Source organism: Scleropages formosus, chromosome 2 (assembly GCF_900964775.1).
Source record: "Scleropages formosus chromosome 2, fSclFor1.1, whole genome shotgun sequence".
NCBI classification, from domain to species: Eukaryota; Metazoa; Chordata; class Actinopteri; order Osteoglossiformes; family Osteoglossidae; genus Scleropages; species Scleropages formosus.
The window spans coordinates 1,440,767-1,455,241 of NC_041807.1; the positions used below are offsets into that span (position 1 = coordinate 1,440,767).

General features: G+C 43.3%; 1 protein-coding gene across 2 annotated transcripts; it reads left to right on the top strand.

Moving 5' to 3' along the window:
- Nucleotides 1-686: 686 nt before the first annotated feature.
- On the top strand, nucleotides 687-14,060 carry polr3b (polymerase (RNA) III (DNA directed) polypeptide B). Of its 2 annotated transcripts, XM_018751346.2 has the most exons (28): nucleotides 687-797; nucleotides 925-957; nucleotides 2,216-2,272; nucleotides 2,422-2,486; nucleotides 3,035-3,110; nucleotides 3,350-3,450; nucleotides 3,934-4,025; nucleotides 4,262-4,379; nucleotides 4,918-5,026; nucleotides 5,411-5,533; nucleotides 6,301-6,417; nucleotides 7,212-7,346; nucleotides 7,445-7,606; nucleotides 7,870-8,070; nucleotides 8,802-8,964; nucleotides 9,101-9,254; nucleotides 9,394-9,468; nucleotides 9,590-9,688; nucleotides 10,003-10,130; nucleotides 10,484-10,693; nucleotides 10,797-10,955; nucleotides 11,090-11,207; nucleotides 11,415-11,557; nucleotides 11,987-12,090; nucleotides 12,527-12,693; nucleotides 12,855-12,968; nucleotides 13,503-13,676; nucleotides 13,815-14,060. In XM_018751346.2, exons 1-28 carry the CDS (start codon nucleotides 726-728, stop codon nucleotides 13,942-13,944), a joined length of 3,399 nt encoding a protein of 1,132 aa, XP_018606862.1. In that variant the 5' UTR covers nucleotides 687-725; the 3' UTR covers nucleotides 13,945-14,060. The 2 variants fall into 2 exon arrangements, with proteins under 2 accessions (XP_018606862.1, XP_018606864.1); XM_018751348.2 differs by lacking the exon at nucleotides 13,815-14,060 and having other exon boundaries at nucleotides 12,855-12,973; nucleotides 13,503-13,581.
- Nucleotides 14,061-14,475: the final 415 nt, after the last annotated feature.

Below are 14,475 nucleotides of genomic sequence, written 5' to 3' on the forward strand. Positions count from 1 at the left end.
ATTCCCAAAACATCTTGAGCCCAGGTTACAAGCAAGAGGGGGCCATTGCTGTGGACCTTCTTCTACACCGGTGTAGCACTACTTCACACAGTAATGCGCAAAACACAGGAAATAATAAAAGAGACAAAAAAATAATGAGGTAAAAAACTATAAAAGGTACATATGCCCTATCATCACATTGTAGTTACACGCCACATGTGTTTGATGTAACCTGAGCTGAATTATTGAGCTTCACAAGTTGAGAAAGTGTAAAACTAAAACTTGTACATACATTAAGCAGAAAAACACAACCAAAAAACAAATACAACAGTATGAAAAGTGGCTATTAACTTTGTTATCCCTCAGTGTGTGCACAATGAACCACTAGGTTGCGCATGATTTCAACACGTAACCAGCAATATCAACACTGATCACCATCAGGCTCAACCACGCTCATAATTTGTAAGAATTAATGCTTAAAATAAGGTTTTCGCTGCTTTTAATACCTATTTCCTGATGGTTCTTCTAAATGTCAACACTAAAATATATAACATTGTTGAAATTTTTACACTGAAATTCGCCCGGAAGTATATTTCAGAGCTCGGCTTCCGCACGGAAGAGTATTAGTGTGACCCACAGCAGTGCGCTCGTTCACATGTAGAGCTGCACTTCCGGTTGTGCCTGTGTCCGTGTGTGAACGTGCGGAACAAGCGAAACGCTGCTGTTTGAAATTAGCTCTCGGAGTCATGGAGTTCTTTGCTCATGAATTTGGCAACGCAGAACCGCAGCATCTCGCCGCTCCTGTCAACACCGTTGAGGTGAGTGTGTAACACACACACACACACACACACACACGCACACGGACTGTGTTACAACCTTCACATTCCGATTCTGCACACTCTGCATTCTCATGGGTTTTACCCTTTGTTTTGTGCTCTTCTGCAGGAAAAGTGGAGACTGCTACCAGCTTTTCTGAAGGTATTTTTCACTCTTTGTATCATTCTAATTGGCTGCTTACCCTTATATTATTTAAATTCATGCCTAAACTCAGTCAGTGATAATTAATTGAGGCATTATTATTAAATTAAGCATTTACTGGGGTGGTATATTATATTCATATTGCAAAGGCTGAGGTAAGTAAAGGTAAGTGGAAGCGGGTGTGTACATCATAACTATTTATTCCTTTTATATAAATATGTTTAGGATTTAACATTTAGGTATGTGTTTATTTTAATAATATTTCATACATGAGGACTGAACATCCCCGGGACTCACGTACTTTCGAGCAGCGCTGCTGCATCTGCAAGTAATTCACTTGTGTTTGATTCCCTGTCTGTCTCCGCTGAGCTCTTTAAAGGTCTTCTTCCCAGGGCCTGGAGCCTGGTGCTGAGCCGAGTTGCTCCGGTTTACACGCCAGCTAGTTTAGCCTTTCCATACTGGATATATTGTATATAAGGTGAAGGCAAGTGGGTTTTTATTGCCATTCCTCTATGTTGCTCGTATACAGCGGAACGAAACGTCGTTTCTCCGAAGACCGTGATGGCGGTGCAACGCAGAACGGTGCCAGGGCTACACAGAGTACAGATGCGCAAGTGTGAGACGAGTGCAGCGCAGTAGATGCACGGGACAATAAAGTCACAGGGCGCATGGGCTGTAAACTGGAAGCCGTTTTATAGCGTAGCAGCAAAAACGAATCCCATAATAAAAAGTGTGCGATGCAGGTGTGCAGTGCTATCGAGTCATGCTGGGTTGGCTGCACTAGACTGTGCCGGGTGAGTGTTGGGAGGCAGCAGGGTGTTGAGTAATCTGACTGCCTCGGGGAAGAAACTGTTGCGGAGAGGAGCGGCGAATGCCTTAACCGCCGGCAGCAGAGCGTCTCCAGATGAACCCTTCTCCCTCACCTGCCTGGAGCAAAGCACGTGTGTTCCAGGGCAAAGGGATCTGTGATATCGGCGTGTATCCGTGGATGGCACCTTTAACGGTGAAGTTCTTAGTTGCCCTCTGAACATTATATATTTAAAACCTGAGCAACTTGTGCAATGTCAAATATAAGAGTATAGCGTGACTGTGGTGATCCTTCACTGTGTTTTAATTTGCAGTTGATGCAAAAGGTTCCAAAACTATTTTTTTTAAAGTGAAGAACAGTCGGTGTTAAGATTAGTTGATTTATTAATTTCCTTTTAAGTATTAAAGTGTGTTTAGATTGATTCTCAAGTGAAATGAATTGTCTTTGTAGGTGAAAGGCTTGGTGAAGCAGCACATTGATTCTTTCAACTATTTCATTAATGTAGAGGTAAGATTGGTATTTTTCATCATTTGAATACTTATTGAAACTGAATAGTATTTTTTAATACTGTTCTAGGTGCTTCATACATTGATTTTATTAGTATAAAGGTAAAAATTACATTCCCTGTTTTAAAATCATGATGTTGGATGTTACAGATAAAGAAAATAATGAAAGCAAATGAAAAGATCACAAGCGATGCTGATCCAATGTGGTATTTGAAGTAAGTACCCAGTTTATGTGACAGCTGAATATATATCATTTATGTAGTAAAACTCAATGGGTCTTGGTCACATGTCAGGGGAACTGTTGTCCTATTTTTTTTTTTACTAAAAGCGACCTTCGGTTTCTCTCGTCTAAAGAGCTCTAAGTGAGTTCTGTTCATATCTGAGAGTTACTAACAGCATCCGCTTATGTACTCTGTCTGTAGAACTATAATATGTACAGTCGTGTGAAAAAGAAAGTATTCTTTCGTTTTATTTATATATCAGGACATAACAAAAATCACCTGGTCCTTACTAGATCCTAAAATGGGGTAAATCTAGTCTCGGGTGACAAACAACCTGTAACGGATTTCATTGTCGTTTTTCGACAAAAAGTAAGCTCGCGTCGTTATTATTACTGAACGAAAACTAAGTACACCCCATGATTCACTGGCTTGTAGAATCACCTTTAGCAGCGATAACTTGCCAACAAGGATTAATTTGGAGATTTTAAAATGTCATGTTTAACACAGAACAAGGGTCATGTAACACCCATCTTTTTTTGCAGGTACCTCAATATCTATGTGGGCATGCCTGATGTTGAAGAGAGCTTCAATGTGACCAGACCGGTGTGTCCACATGAGGTGAGTACCTCCTTGGTCATTTCTTCTTTTTTGGTGGGAGGTGAGATGCCGTTTTTAACCGTAGTAACTATTCATAAATGGTTCATTAGGTGGTGTTGTACTGATACAATTGTTACTGCTGCATTGATGGGTCACGTGTGCATAAGTGTACAACAAATGCCATTTTTAAATTGCATGGTGTCTCATGATATGAGCTCATGTTGGCTTCAAGTTCCGTGTGTTGCTTCCTTCTTCCCAAGTGTCGTCTGAGGGACATGACCTACTCCGCACCGATCACAGTAGACATTGAGTACACCCGAGGCAGCCAGCGGATCATTCGTAACGCGTTGCCTATTGGAAGGTAACACTGCTAATATTGTGTGAGCTTAATGGTGCTTCTATATTATCTGTAAAATGTACAGCTTTTGAACGCAGTTGGTTTCAGAGTTTTCTACTTATTTACTTGAATTGGAGAGATTTTGAAAAGGACTTGGGAGAAGCATGAGGTTCTCATCAGTTAGAACAACTGCCTTTGGGCCCAAAGGTCACAGGTTTGAGCCTCACCTCTGGCTGTTAGTACCCTTGAGCAAGGTACTTAGCCTCAATTGCTCCAGTAAAAATTACCCAGCTGTATAAATGGGTAAATAATTGTAACCTTAACATTGTAAGTCGCTTTGGAGAAAAGCGTCAGCTAAGTGAATAAATGTAAAATGTAAATGGTCGGCACTTGGAAATTATTCGTTGTCTTTTACAGTAGTTAGTGTTAACTACGTAAAGTCTGATGCTGTTACTGCTCTGCCTCCATGTCAGTCCCCAATTCTGAGCTCCCATTGCTTTTACCCAGAATGCCCATCATGCTGCGTAGCTCGAACTGCGTTCTCACAGGAAAGACGCCTGTCGAGTTCTCTAAGCTGAACGAATGCCCCCTGGACCCAGGTAGGGCATACGACGACACTGCGTGTGAGCCTTGGTTTCTGTGGAGGATAGTTGCTCTGCTCGGAGAGCCGAGTGCGCCTACCCTTTCGCCACTTTCCGAAATTCTCTTCAGCAGTCTTCACGTTTATATTCCTTTTCATTAATATTTACAACACTAAGTAATTTGCTTAGTTTTATGAACGACTGAAATTCAGCGGGAATGCACCGTGGTGCGAGACGTATGTTTTCTCTTACAGGGGGCTACTTCATTGTCAAGGGCCAAGAAAAAGTCATTTTGATCCAGGAGCAGCTGTCAAAGAACCGCATAATTGTAGAGCAGGACCGCAAGGGTGCCGTCGGGGCCTCTGTTACCAGGTATAATCCCTTACTCTGCTAGGCTCAGCAGTGGCTGTTCCCAGTCGCTTTTAGTTGTAACTTTACTCATGCTCTTGGAGAAAAGTGTCTGCTAAATGAATGTCAGTAAAAACATCCAAAACAAAAACTCAACCCTACAAATGCTAAAACCTTACCCCACTTTTATAACTTCTTGGTATGTATGGGCTGTCTGCTGGAAGTGTCTCTTAACCATCTAGAAGCCTCACTGGAGTAATCATAAGTGACATTTACCTCTTTAGTGACTTAGTGTTAAGCTACTGACAATGATTCACCCATTTGTACAGTAGAGTGTTTTTTTTTTTTTTTTTTTACTGGAAAAATTGAGGGTAAATACAGTTGACCAAGGTTAATACAGCGGAAGGTGGGATTTGAATCTTGGTCCATTAAGTAGAAGGCAGCAGCCCTGTTGACTACACTCCCTGCTGCCACCTGAAGTTTCATTAAAATGTGATTTTCTTTGCTCCACCTGTTATTTAGCAAAGTAACAAACTAATCTTGTAATTATATTTTCTTTCAGCTCCACCCATGAGAAGAAAAGCAGAACAAACATTATTGTCAAACAGGGCAGGTTCTATCTTAGGCACAACACCCTATCTGAGGATGCTCCCATTGCCATCATTTTTAAGGTGAGACATTGAAATAAAAGCACCAGGGAAGTCCTCAGCGGAGATTGGAGTGATGCTGACTGAGGTTTTCAGATGGGTTTGAAAATGGTTGCTGTTCATTCCTTGGGTGTGAACTACACAGGAATTGCAACAATACTCCCATTGCTTCACTACCAAGTACCTTCACCCACCCGTTCACAGTGTTTCATCCTCACAACTAAGTTCTTCTGTAAGCTGTTCTCTTGGCTGCATTTCTGAGTGCCCAGCACCCCCACGGTGGAGGAGGGCAGCTCTCCTTCGACCCAAGCCTCGGTATTGGACTTTGTGAATCTCGGGGCCACGCGCTCGAGACATGCTCTTCTGTCAAAGTGTGCATGGTCCAGCTCTGTGTCTCCCGTCCTGCAGGCAATGGGTGTGGAAAGTGACCAGGAGATAGTGCAGATGATTGGGACTGAGGAGCACGTCATGGCTGCCTTTGCACCAAGTCTGGAGGAATGCCAGAAGACTCAGATCTTCACCCAAACCCAGGTACAAGCACTCCCACAGCTAATATCTTAACTTGTTTCCGCTCGTGGTGGATGTTGGTGTCTATAGAGGTTTTCACACTACAGCTGGGCAGCTCAGCAGCATTATAGGTTACGACATGTCTGAGTTCTGCTGAGTAAGCACAAATAAATAATTTTTCAAGATGTATGTTTTTCTATAGTTAACATGTCCTGTCAAGTGAGGTTGAGAGGTTATTTTACATTTATTCTTTTAGCAGAAGCTTTTCTCCAAAGCAGTGTGCAACTTGGAGGAAACAAAAGTGCATTTCACCAACACGTAGAGGGATATAGATACACACATGCGATTCTGGAAGTACAGTTAGTCCAATACTGCTGTTTCTGCCAACATGCAGTGTGTGTGTGTGTGTGTGTGTGTGTGTGTGTGTGTGTGTGTGTGTGTGTGTGTGTGTGTGTGTGTGGAACAATAGTTTCTTCTTCTTATGCCTTCCACTCCTCCTGGGGCATAGGCCACCAACAAGAGTTTTTCCAGGCGTCCCTAAGAGCTGAAACGTCATGAAGTTTCCTTGTTGGCGTTTCTGTAGCACGAAGGGTTTTTTACAGTGTGGGGTAGCTATTCCCACACCCAATCCTCCTCCTTTCTCAGCTGGGTTTGGGACCGTCCATGGCGGAGTTGGAACAGTAGTATAATAGAAAATAACTTTGATGGGTTAACATTTATTTTTTTACTCATGATTTGAATGGGTGGACAAATATCTTATGTTTCTGACTGACTTTACATGCTTTTTCAAGGCCCTGAGGTTTATTGGGAATAAAGTGCGACGTCAGCGGATGTGGGGAGGGCCGAAGAAAACAAAGATGGAAGAAGCCAGGGAGTTGCTGGCATCTACTATTCTCACACATGTTCCTGTATGTACATTGAAAACTGTCCCTCGGTTCTTGTGAATTAATATAAACACTAACTTCTGCTTTGCTGATCGTTGCAAAGCATGAAAATAAAACAAAAACATGTAGATTTTTAAAAACTATTGAACAGCATTTTTTTTACCACAGCTCCACTTTTTTTCCACATAAGTGACTTATCTTCTGTAGCAGTTACTGATGTGGAATAGTAATCTGAAGATGCTAATGACATTTATTCATTTAGCAGTTGCTTTTCTCCGGAGTGATGTGCAGTGATTACTGTGTGGTATTTAGCAGAGACCTTTATCGAAATTGACTTACAGCACTAGATTCAATACACTAAAGTCCCCACAACAATCCACACATCTATACAATGAAGCATCTAACGCACACGCTCACTGTGGGCAATAATCGGCTCACCTGAAACATGTCCACGCAGACTGAGCAGGGACAGAACGTGTGTCTGATCACAAATCCTGGGCGCTCTCAAAGCCCTTGAGCTCAGTCCTTTCTTTGAACTGCTCCAGTACAAATACCCAGCTGTAAAACTTTCAAAGACTACAATTTTTTTTGAACGGAAGCATCAGAAAAGCAACCTCTGCGTTCTTTGTCCTCAGAAATTTGCTGTTTCTTCAGAGGTGTTTCAAGGAAACTAATCTGTATTCACCAGCATTCTTTGATGGGGGGTTTCGTTCTGAGCATTGTATCCCTTTTGCCATCAGAGCTGCATGTTGGGTATTTCAGTTACTTTTGGCTGCAAGTCAGACACAAGAGATAAAGTTGGATTACGTATCTTCCAGGTGAAAGAGTTTAACTTCCGAGCCAAGTGTATTTACTTGGCAGTTATGGTACGCAGGGTGATTTTGGCTCAAGGGGACAATAAAGTGGACGACAGAGACTATTACGGAAACAAGCGTCTGGAGTTGGCTGGACAGGTAAGCGTGTTGACGTGGTTGGAAACTTCGGTGTGTTGCCCAAGTAGGGAAGTGTGTTGAAATGTTTCCAATGTTCTGATTTGTTTGCTTTCTTGCAGCTGCTGTCACTTTTGTTTGAAGACCTGTTCAAGAAATTCAACTCGGAACTGAAGAAAATCGCTGACCAAATCATCCCCAAGCAGAGAGCCGCACAATTTGATGTAGTCAAGCACATGCGTCAAGACCAGATCACCAACGGCATGGTTAATGCCATTTCAACTGTGAGTAGTGCTAGCCTGCTGGGACGTACGCATCGAGCACAGCTCGTACAGCCTTGCGTGGCTCTGTGTTTCAATGACAAGGAAAACACTCTGTGGCAGGACTGACCGAATTTGTTCTAAGACTAAATAGGTTTCTTTCTCCTGTGTTTCTAAGGTGCATTATGGTGTGCTGCAAGTTCCTGTTTCTGTGACTTGAAAAGCTCAGAGCGCTTTGTTTGCAGGATAGATTTTGGCCTTTTATTAATGTGTCACGCCTCCCTTAGGGCAACTGGTCACTAAAGCGTTTCAAGATGGACCGCCAAGGCGTGACCCAGGTTCTGTCCCGTCTGTCCTACATCTCTGCTCTTGGTATGATGACTCGCATATCATCTCAGTTTGAGAAGACCAGGAAAGTGAGTGGGCCGCGCTCTCTGCAGCCTTCCCAGTGGGGAATGCTGTGTCCCTCAGACACACCTGAAGGAGAGGTGAGGAATGATATTCAAGCTCTGTAACCCCATTGACACAACTGGAGAAGGTGCACGATACAGGCAGTTTAGCTATAATGCAGTAGTTGTTTTCAGTATGGTAACTGGGGCAGAGAACACTGAACGCAGTAATCGTCAAAAGCCCGGTGTTCTACAACAACTGGCTTGTACAATATCCAATTTTAACCGCCATAATGCTTTACACTCATCACTTTTGCCAACCCTATTTAGCTGTAATACTTGAATCCCATTTTCTGAATAGGAGGGTATTATTACAAAAACGCAGCTTAACTACACTTAATGCAGTCAGTTCTGCTGTAATTGTTTTAATTATGCAATTTGAATATAAGATAAAATGCAAGTCTTGCGAGTGCTATGATTTATATTGTTCCTCTATTAAAATCACAATCTCCAACTTGTGTAATTAAAACAGCTGTTATAGCAGAACTAATTCCATATAGCCACACCCTAATGCTGCACCCTTCCACGCATTAGGAGAGAAGTCACCCGGCCCTCACACCAATGCAGTATAATGTACACACGCACCTAATCATACAAACTTTACCATAGCTTGATTCCTAGTATCTCGCTCTTAAGAACCGTTTCCACAAAGAAACTGCATTTCATTTGATTTTCAGTTTTGCACAATAGCTTTGAAGCTGTTTTAGATTCCCCAGTTTGGACCGGTAGCAGAATGTCACACTGCTGTCTCCTGTGGTTACTCTGTTCAGGCATGTGGGTTGGTGAAGAACTTGGCTCTGATGACCCATATTACCACTGACATGGAGGACACACCCATCATCAAGCTGGCCTTCAATCTAGGAGTTGAGGATGTCACCTTGCTTTGTGGCGAGGAGCTGTCCTATCCCAGTGTCTTTCTGGTCTTTCTCAATGGTAAACCTGCCATTTTGTCAACTCGGTTCTTGGTTTTGTCGTCTCCTCACGCTTCGCTTGCATGCTCGTAAGGGATCGTGTGTGAATTTTGATGGCTATAATAAAGCATCTGGGAACATTTTCATGTGTGGCGCAGGTAATATCCTGGGGGTGATCCGTGACCACCAAAAGCTGGTGTACACATTCCGCCTAATGAGACGCGCTGGGTTCATCAATGAGTTTGTCTCCATCTCCACCAACCTTACGGATCGCTGCGTCTACATCTCCTCCGATGGGGGACGTCTGTGCAGGTAGGGCCGTGGAACACCCGGTAGAGAGGTCACAGCTACGTTTTGCTATGAGTGAAGGGTGAATGTATGAAGGCGTCAGTGTTCGAGCAATTATCTCAAAAGTTAGGAACACCTCCTCCTACTGTGCTTTATTTTGTAGGCCTTACATCATTGTGAAGAAGGGCCACCCAGCTGTCACCAACAAACACATTGAGGAACTATCGCAAGGATACAGGTAGTTCATGTTCAGATTTAACTCTACATGTTTTGGTTGTGGAATAAATATAGTGCATATGTATTTTTATTTTTCTCATGTTCTGGGGGCCCTGATCTGATTGTGTCTACCTGGATTTTAGAAACTTTGAGGATTTTCTCCATGAAGGCTTGGTGGAGTATCTAGATGTCAACGAAGAGAATGACTGCAACATAGCCCTCTATGAACACATGATTACCAAGTGAGTTCACAAAAATTGCTCTCCTGCACAAATACACATTGTGTAATCCTACAGTTGTTGATCTCTTGAAAGACACATTTCTGTACAAGTTATAACATAGTTCAACAAAGCAGAACTAATACACAGCTTTCCAGTGCTGTTTTTGCTTAAATGTAGGCCATACCTTTTTGCGGGCGGTAGACTGGTATTCAGGGATGACCTGTGTAGGAAATGTGGCATTTGACAGAGATTTGTCTCCAGCATAAGACGGAGCTCAGTGTGTCTTGACATATGCAGAAGAGGTAGAGGTGATTGTGCCTATATTTGTCCTGCAGGGATACCACACACTTGGAAATCGAACCATTCACCCTCCTTGGAGTGTGTGCTGGCCTCATCCCTTACCCGCACCACAACCAGTCCCCAAGAAACACCTACCAGTGTGCCATGGGCAAGCAGGCTATGGGTGTGTTTCGCTTGTTTACTCACAGAGCCATGTTGTGCGTTACCAGTGAGGGTATAGCTCCCAAATGAGTGTTGAAGTTGTCATACTCTGCACCTGTTTTCTTCCGCTTTTCTGTGTATGTAAAGCTAAACAAACCGGTAAGAGTTTAGTACATTTCCCAGCAGTTTTAACAGTATTTCCATTAGTCGAGAAATCTCTCAGCCTCAAGTCTATTGCGTATCTCTCCATATGGAGGAAAGCGAGAGAAGCCCCCCAGACATGTCTGCTGCCTTGACTCCCCCTGCTATATTTAGGAGCTGTCTACCGTTTCTGTGCGTCTGTTAAAGTTGTGTTACTGTTTCTGGGCCCTGCAGGGACAATTGGATATAACCAGAGGAATCGCATAGACACCCTAATGTACCTCCTGGCCTACCCTCAGAGGCCCATGGTCAAGACTAAGACCATAGAACTGATAGATTTTGAGAAGCTGCCCGCAGGCCAGAACGCCACAGTGGCGGTGATGAGCTACAGCGGCTACGACATTGAGGACGCGCTGGTACTGAACAAAGCTTCGCTGGACAGAGGTGAGTGATGGGTGGGCTCACAAGCTCAGCCAGTGGACCACAGAGAGGGAGCACAGTGGAGAGGCAAGGTGAGAAGAAGAGAGTGTCGGTAATGTCTCCGCAGGGTTCGGGAGGTGCTTGGTGTACAAAAATGCCAAGTGCACTTTGAAGCGCTACACCAACCAGACGTTCGACAAGGTGATGGGTCCTATGCTAGATGCTGCCACTCGTAAGCCCATTTGGCGCCACAGCATCCTGGATGCCGATGGCATCTGTTCCCCAGGTAAGACATACACACTAGCATGATTAACAGAGCAGATGCATTTCTGCTCTTTTTCTCTGCAGTTGTTTTGCTGGACTGAATCTTTAGACAAAGATGTTAGTGCACTACCTGGCATGCAATTTCTTCACGCTCAGGTGAGAAGGTAGAGAACAAGCAGGTTCTGGTGAACAAGTCAATGCCCACTGTCACCCAGACACCACTGGAGGGCAGCACCCAAACAGGGCAGCCACAGTACAGGGATGTACCCATCACGTGAGTGCCACCGTCTTGCCGATAACCCTCTAGCAGTGTGACGCGCAGTAACCTCAAGCCAGTTACGCTCTCGCGACCCTAGACTAGCAGCATTTAAGAATGGCTGCCGGTTAAATTCGAGTATACTTTTCCCAGAGGTGCTGATTACATATTGGGGTAAGTCAGGAGGCACAGGGTAGTTGCTTCAGCGTGCCTCTCTTTCTCCAGGTACAAAGGCTCAACAGACTCCTACATTGAAAAGGTGATGATCTCCTCCAATGCAGAGGATGCTTTCCTGATCAAGATTTTGCTGAGGCAGACCAGACGCCCAGAGATCGGGGATAAGTTCAGTAGCAGACATGGCCAGAAAGGTACAGCGGCCACGTTTGTTTCACTCTGTTCCATCACCTCATTCCATTTCTTGTCTTGCCTCACCTTGTTCTCCTTTCTCTGTATGGTGACAGTGGAGGCATCCTTTTAAAATCACATTGGGATCAGTTTAATGGTGTATGGAAGCAAAAAAGAAAATTTATAGTGATCAAACACAGAATTCTTAATTAAATGTATCTCAGCTAAACAATGGAAAATATATTCAGTAATTCAACTCCTTAGAGGATGCCCATTGTAACTGAAGATGCAACTTGTAGAGTCTTGTAACTGTAAGGACACTAACTAAAGACACTGTTGCATTAGCAACTTTTAACTGAAAGACTGTGTTGCATGATAGCGTTTTCCACACCATGGGAGAACTAAACAAATTTCTTGATTTTGGTAACACTCTGAGGTTTGGTCTGTTGCAGGTGTCTGTGGATTAATTGTCCCACAAGAGGACATGCCCTTTTGTGATTCTGGAATCTGCCCTGACATTATCATGAATCCTCATGGCTACCCATCCCGTATGACGGTAGGCTCATTCTAGGTGTGTGTGTGTGTGTGTGTGTGTGTGTGTGTGTGTGTGTGTGTGTGTGTGTGTGTGAGAGAGAGAGACAGAGGAACCTTTGAAGCTGCGACATTTCAGACTGGTTTTTTGGGAGATACAATTACACTGTGAAACTTTGAAGCAGAGTACTTGGCTCTTACTCTTTTGGAAGATGTCTTTGTCCAAGGCAGTTTATGTGGACATTATGTAGTTTTATACAAGTGGAAAAGTGCTTACAGATATGGGCTATAGTTAAAATACATTTTGCATGAGATGTAAAGGTTATAATAAGGTCTGTTGGCAGCATTTCTTGTCGGAGCTGGTGATCATTCTAGTAACATTGTGATAACATGGGGTTGAAACCTTGGTGATTTGCCTTGTTGCTAATCTGTGTTGCTTTTCTCCTCTGCCTCTTACTCAGGTGGGGAAGCTAATTGAGCTGCTTGCTGGCAAAGCAGGTGTTTTGGATGGCCGGTTCCACTATGGCACAGCCTTTGGAGGCAGCAAGGTCAAGGATGTTTGTGAGGATCTCATCCGCTATGGATACCACTATCAGGGGAAGGACTATGTTACCTCAGGCATCACTGGGTAAGAAGGGCAGACACCTTTTTGGGTGTGTGTGTGTGTGTGTGTGTGTGTGTGTGTGTGTGTGTGTTTCCCCCCCCCCCCCCCCCCCCTTATTTTAAAATTAACTGCTTCTGTGTGTTGCTGTTATTGATTTGAAGATGTCCTTTCTTTCCCCCCCTCAGAGAACCACTGGAAGCCTACATCTACTTTGGCCCAGTTTATTACCAGAAGCTGAAGCACATGGTTCTAGATAAAATGCATGCTAGGGCCCGAGGGCCAAGAGCTGTACTCACGAGGTGAAGTACGCATTTTTCATAACTTTCTCATCATACTGTATTTGGTATGTGTGTATGTAAGCATATAGTAGAATATATACTTTTAAAAATATGTATATAGATGATCCTTTACTGTGATTCAGTAAAATTTTGTTAGTTTGCCAGAAGAAAAGGTGCAAACGGAGTAAATCTTTTTATATAGTTCTCCTTAACACTCCTTTTGACAGATGTGGGGAAAAAAATGTATTTCCTTAGCCCCTTTTATATACAATATTGCAAACTGAACTCTCTACAGACATCAATGGGGGCATAAAGTGAAATGCCTTGCGCTATGTAAGTTGTGTGCAAAGGAAGTATTTTCACTTTCAGCGAATAGTTTAAATGTGACAGCTCTGGCATTCTGCCCTGCTGCTAGAACAGTCTTTTCCATAACTGTTTGAACTGCATAAATGTATTTTTAATACAAATTTTACTCTTATATTTCTACTTTTGATGGCTCCAGTTTCCCCTATGTCTGTGTGCCTAACATCCTCTCCTTTTACATGTTTCCTACAGACAGCCGACTGAGGGGCGCTCCAGAGATGGTGGTTTGCGACTCGGAGAAATGGAGAGGGACTGTCTGATTGGCTACGGAGCTAGCATGCTCCTGTTAGAGCGGCTCATGATTTCCAGTGATGCATTTGAGGTGGACGTCTGTGGACAGTGTGGGCTATTGGGATACTCGGCGTGGTAGGTAGCACAAGAAGTTGCACGGGGTGCTTAAGGGTTTGGAATGTTTCCAGGTCCTTGGCCTTCTGACCTGTTTAAGTGCGACATTGATGGTGGACTTGCTGGTCGTTCCTCTAACTTCCCGTCTCCTTGCTGTAGGTGTCACTACTGCCGTTCCTCATGCCACGTGTCTTCACTGCGTATTCCCTATGCCTGCAAGTTGCTGTTCCAGGAGCTGCAGTCTATGAACATTGTCCCTCGTCTCAAACTGTCCCGCTACAATGAGTGAGACGCAACAAGCCTTCAACTCAAACAATCATTCTCCTTTTAAGTGACATGTTTCAACAAAGTTCTGCAGGAACAGGGTAGCTCTATGGGTTTACACTAAATATTTATGCTTGGGGTCATGCAAACAATTTAGATACCACAGAAGTACTGAATTGCAACAGAATATCACTTGAAGTTGTTAGTTGTAAGCAATGTGTTTGCTTATAGTTTTGGTATGAAATTATAAAAAGGAAAAATAGTTGTGAATTAGAATGCATGTGGGCTTATTGCATGAGGGGAAAACATTTAAACATGTCAGATGGTTTCCTCTAACCGTAACTTTAGTTTGCTTTGTAGGATTATTTAAAAAAAAAAAGTACTGTAATAGTTGGTTATACAGTGCAGTTGGTGTAGATATTGAATGTATTAAGCTGCATGTTAAACTATTGTTTGAGTAACTAACTGCCTTTGTATTTAACAAAACCCATATGGAGGTCTTGATGCAGCTTAATTTTTTTTTTTTGCCAACACTGCAGTATGGCAGATTTGCAAA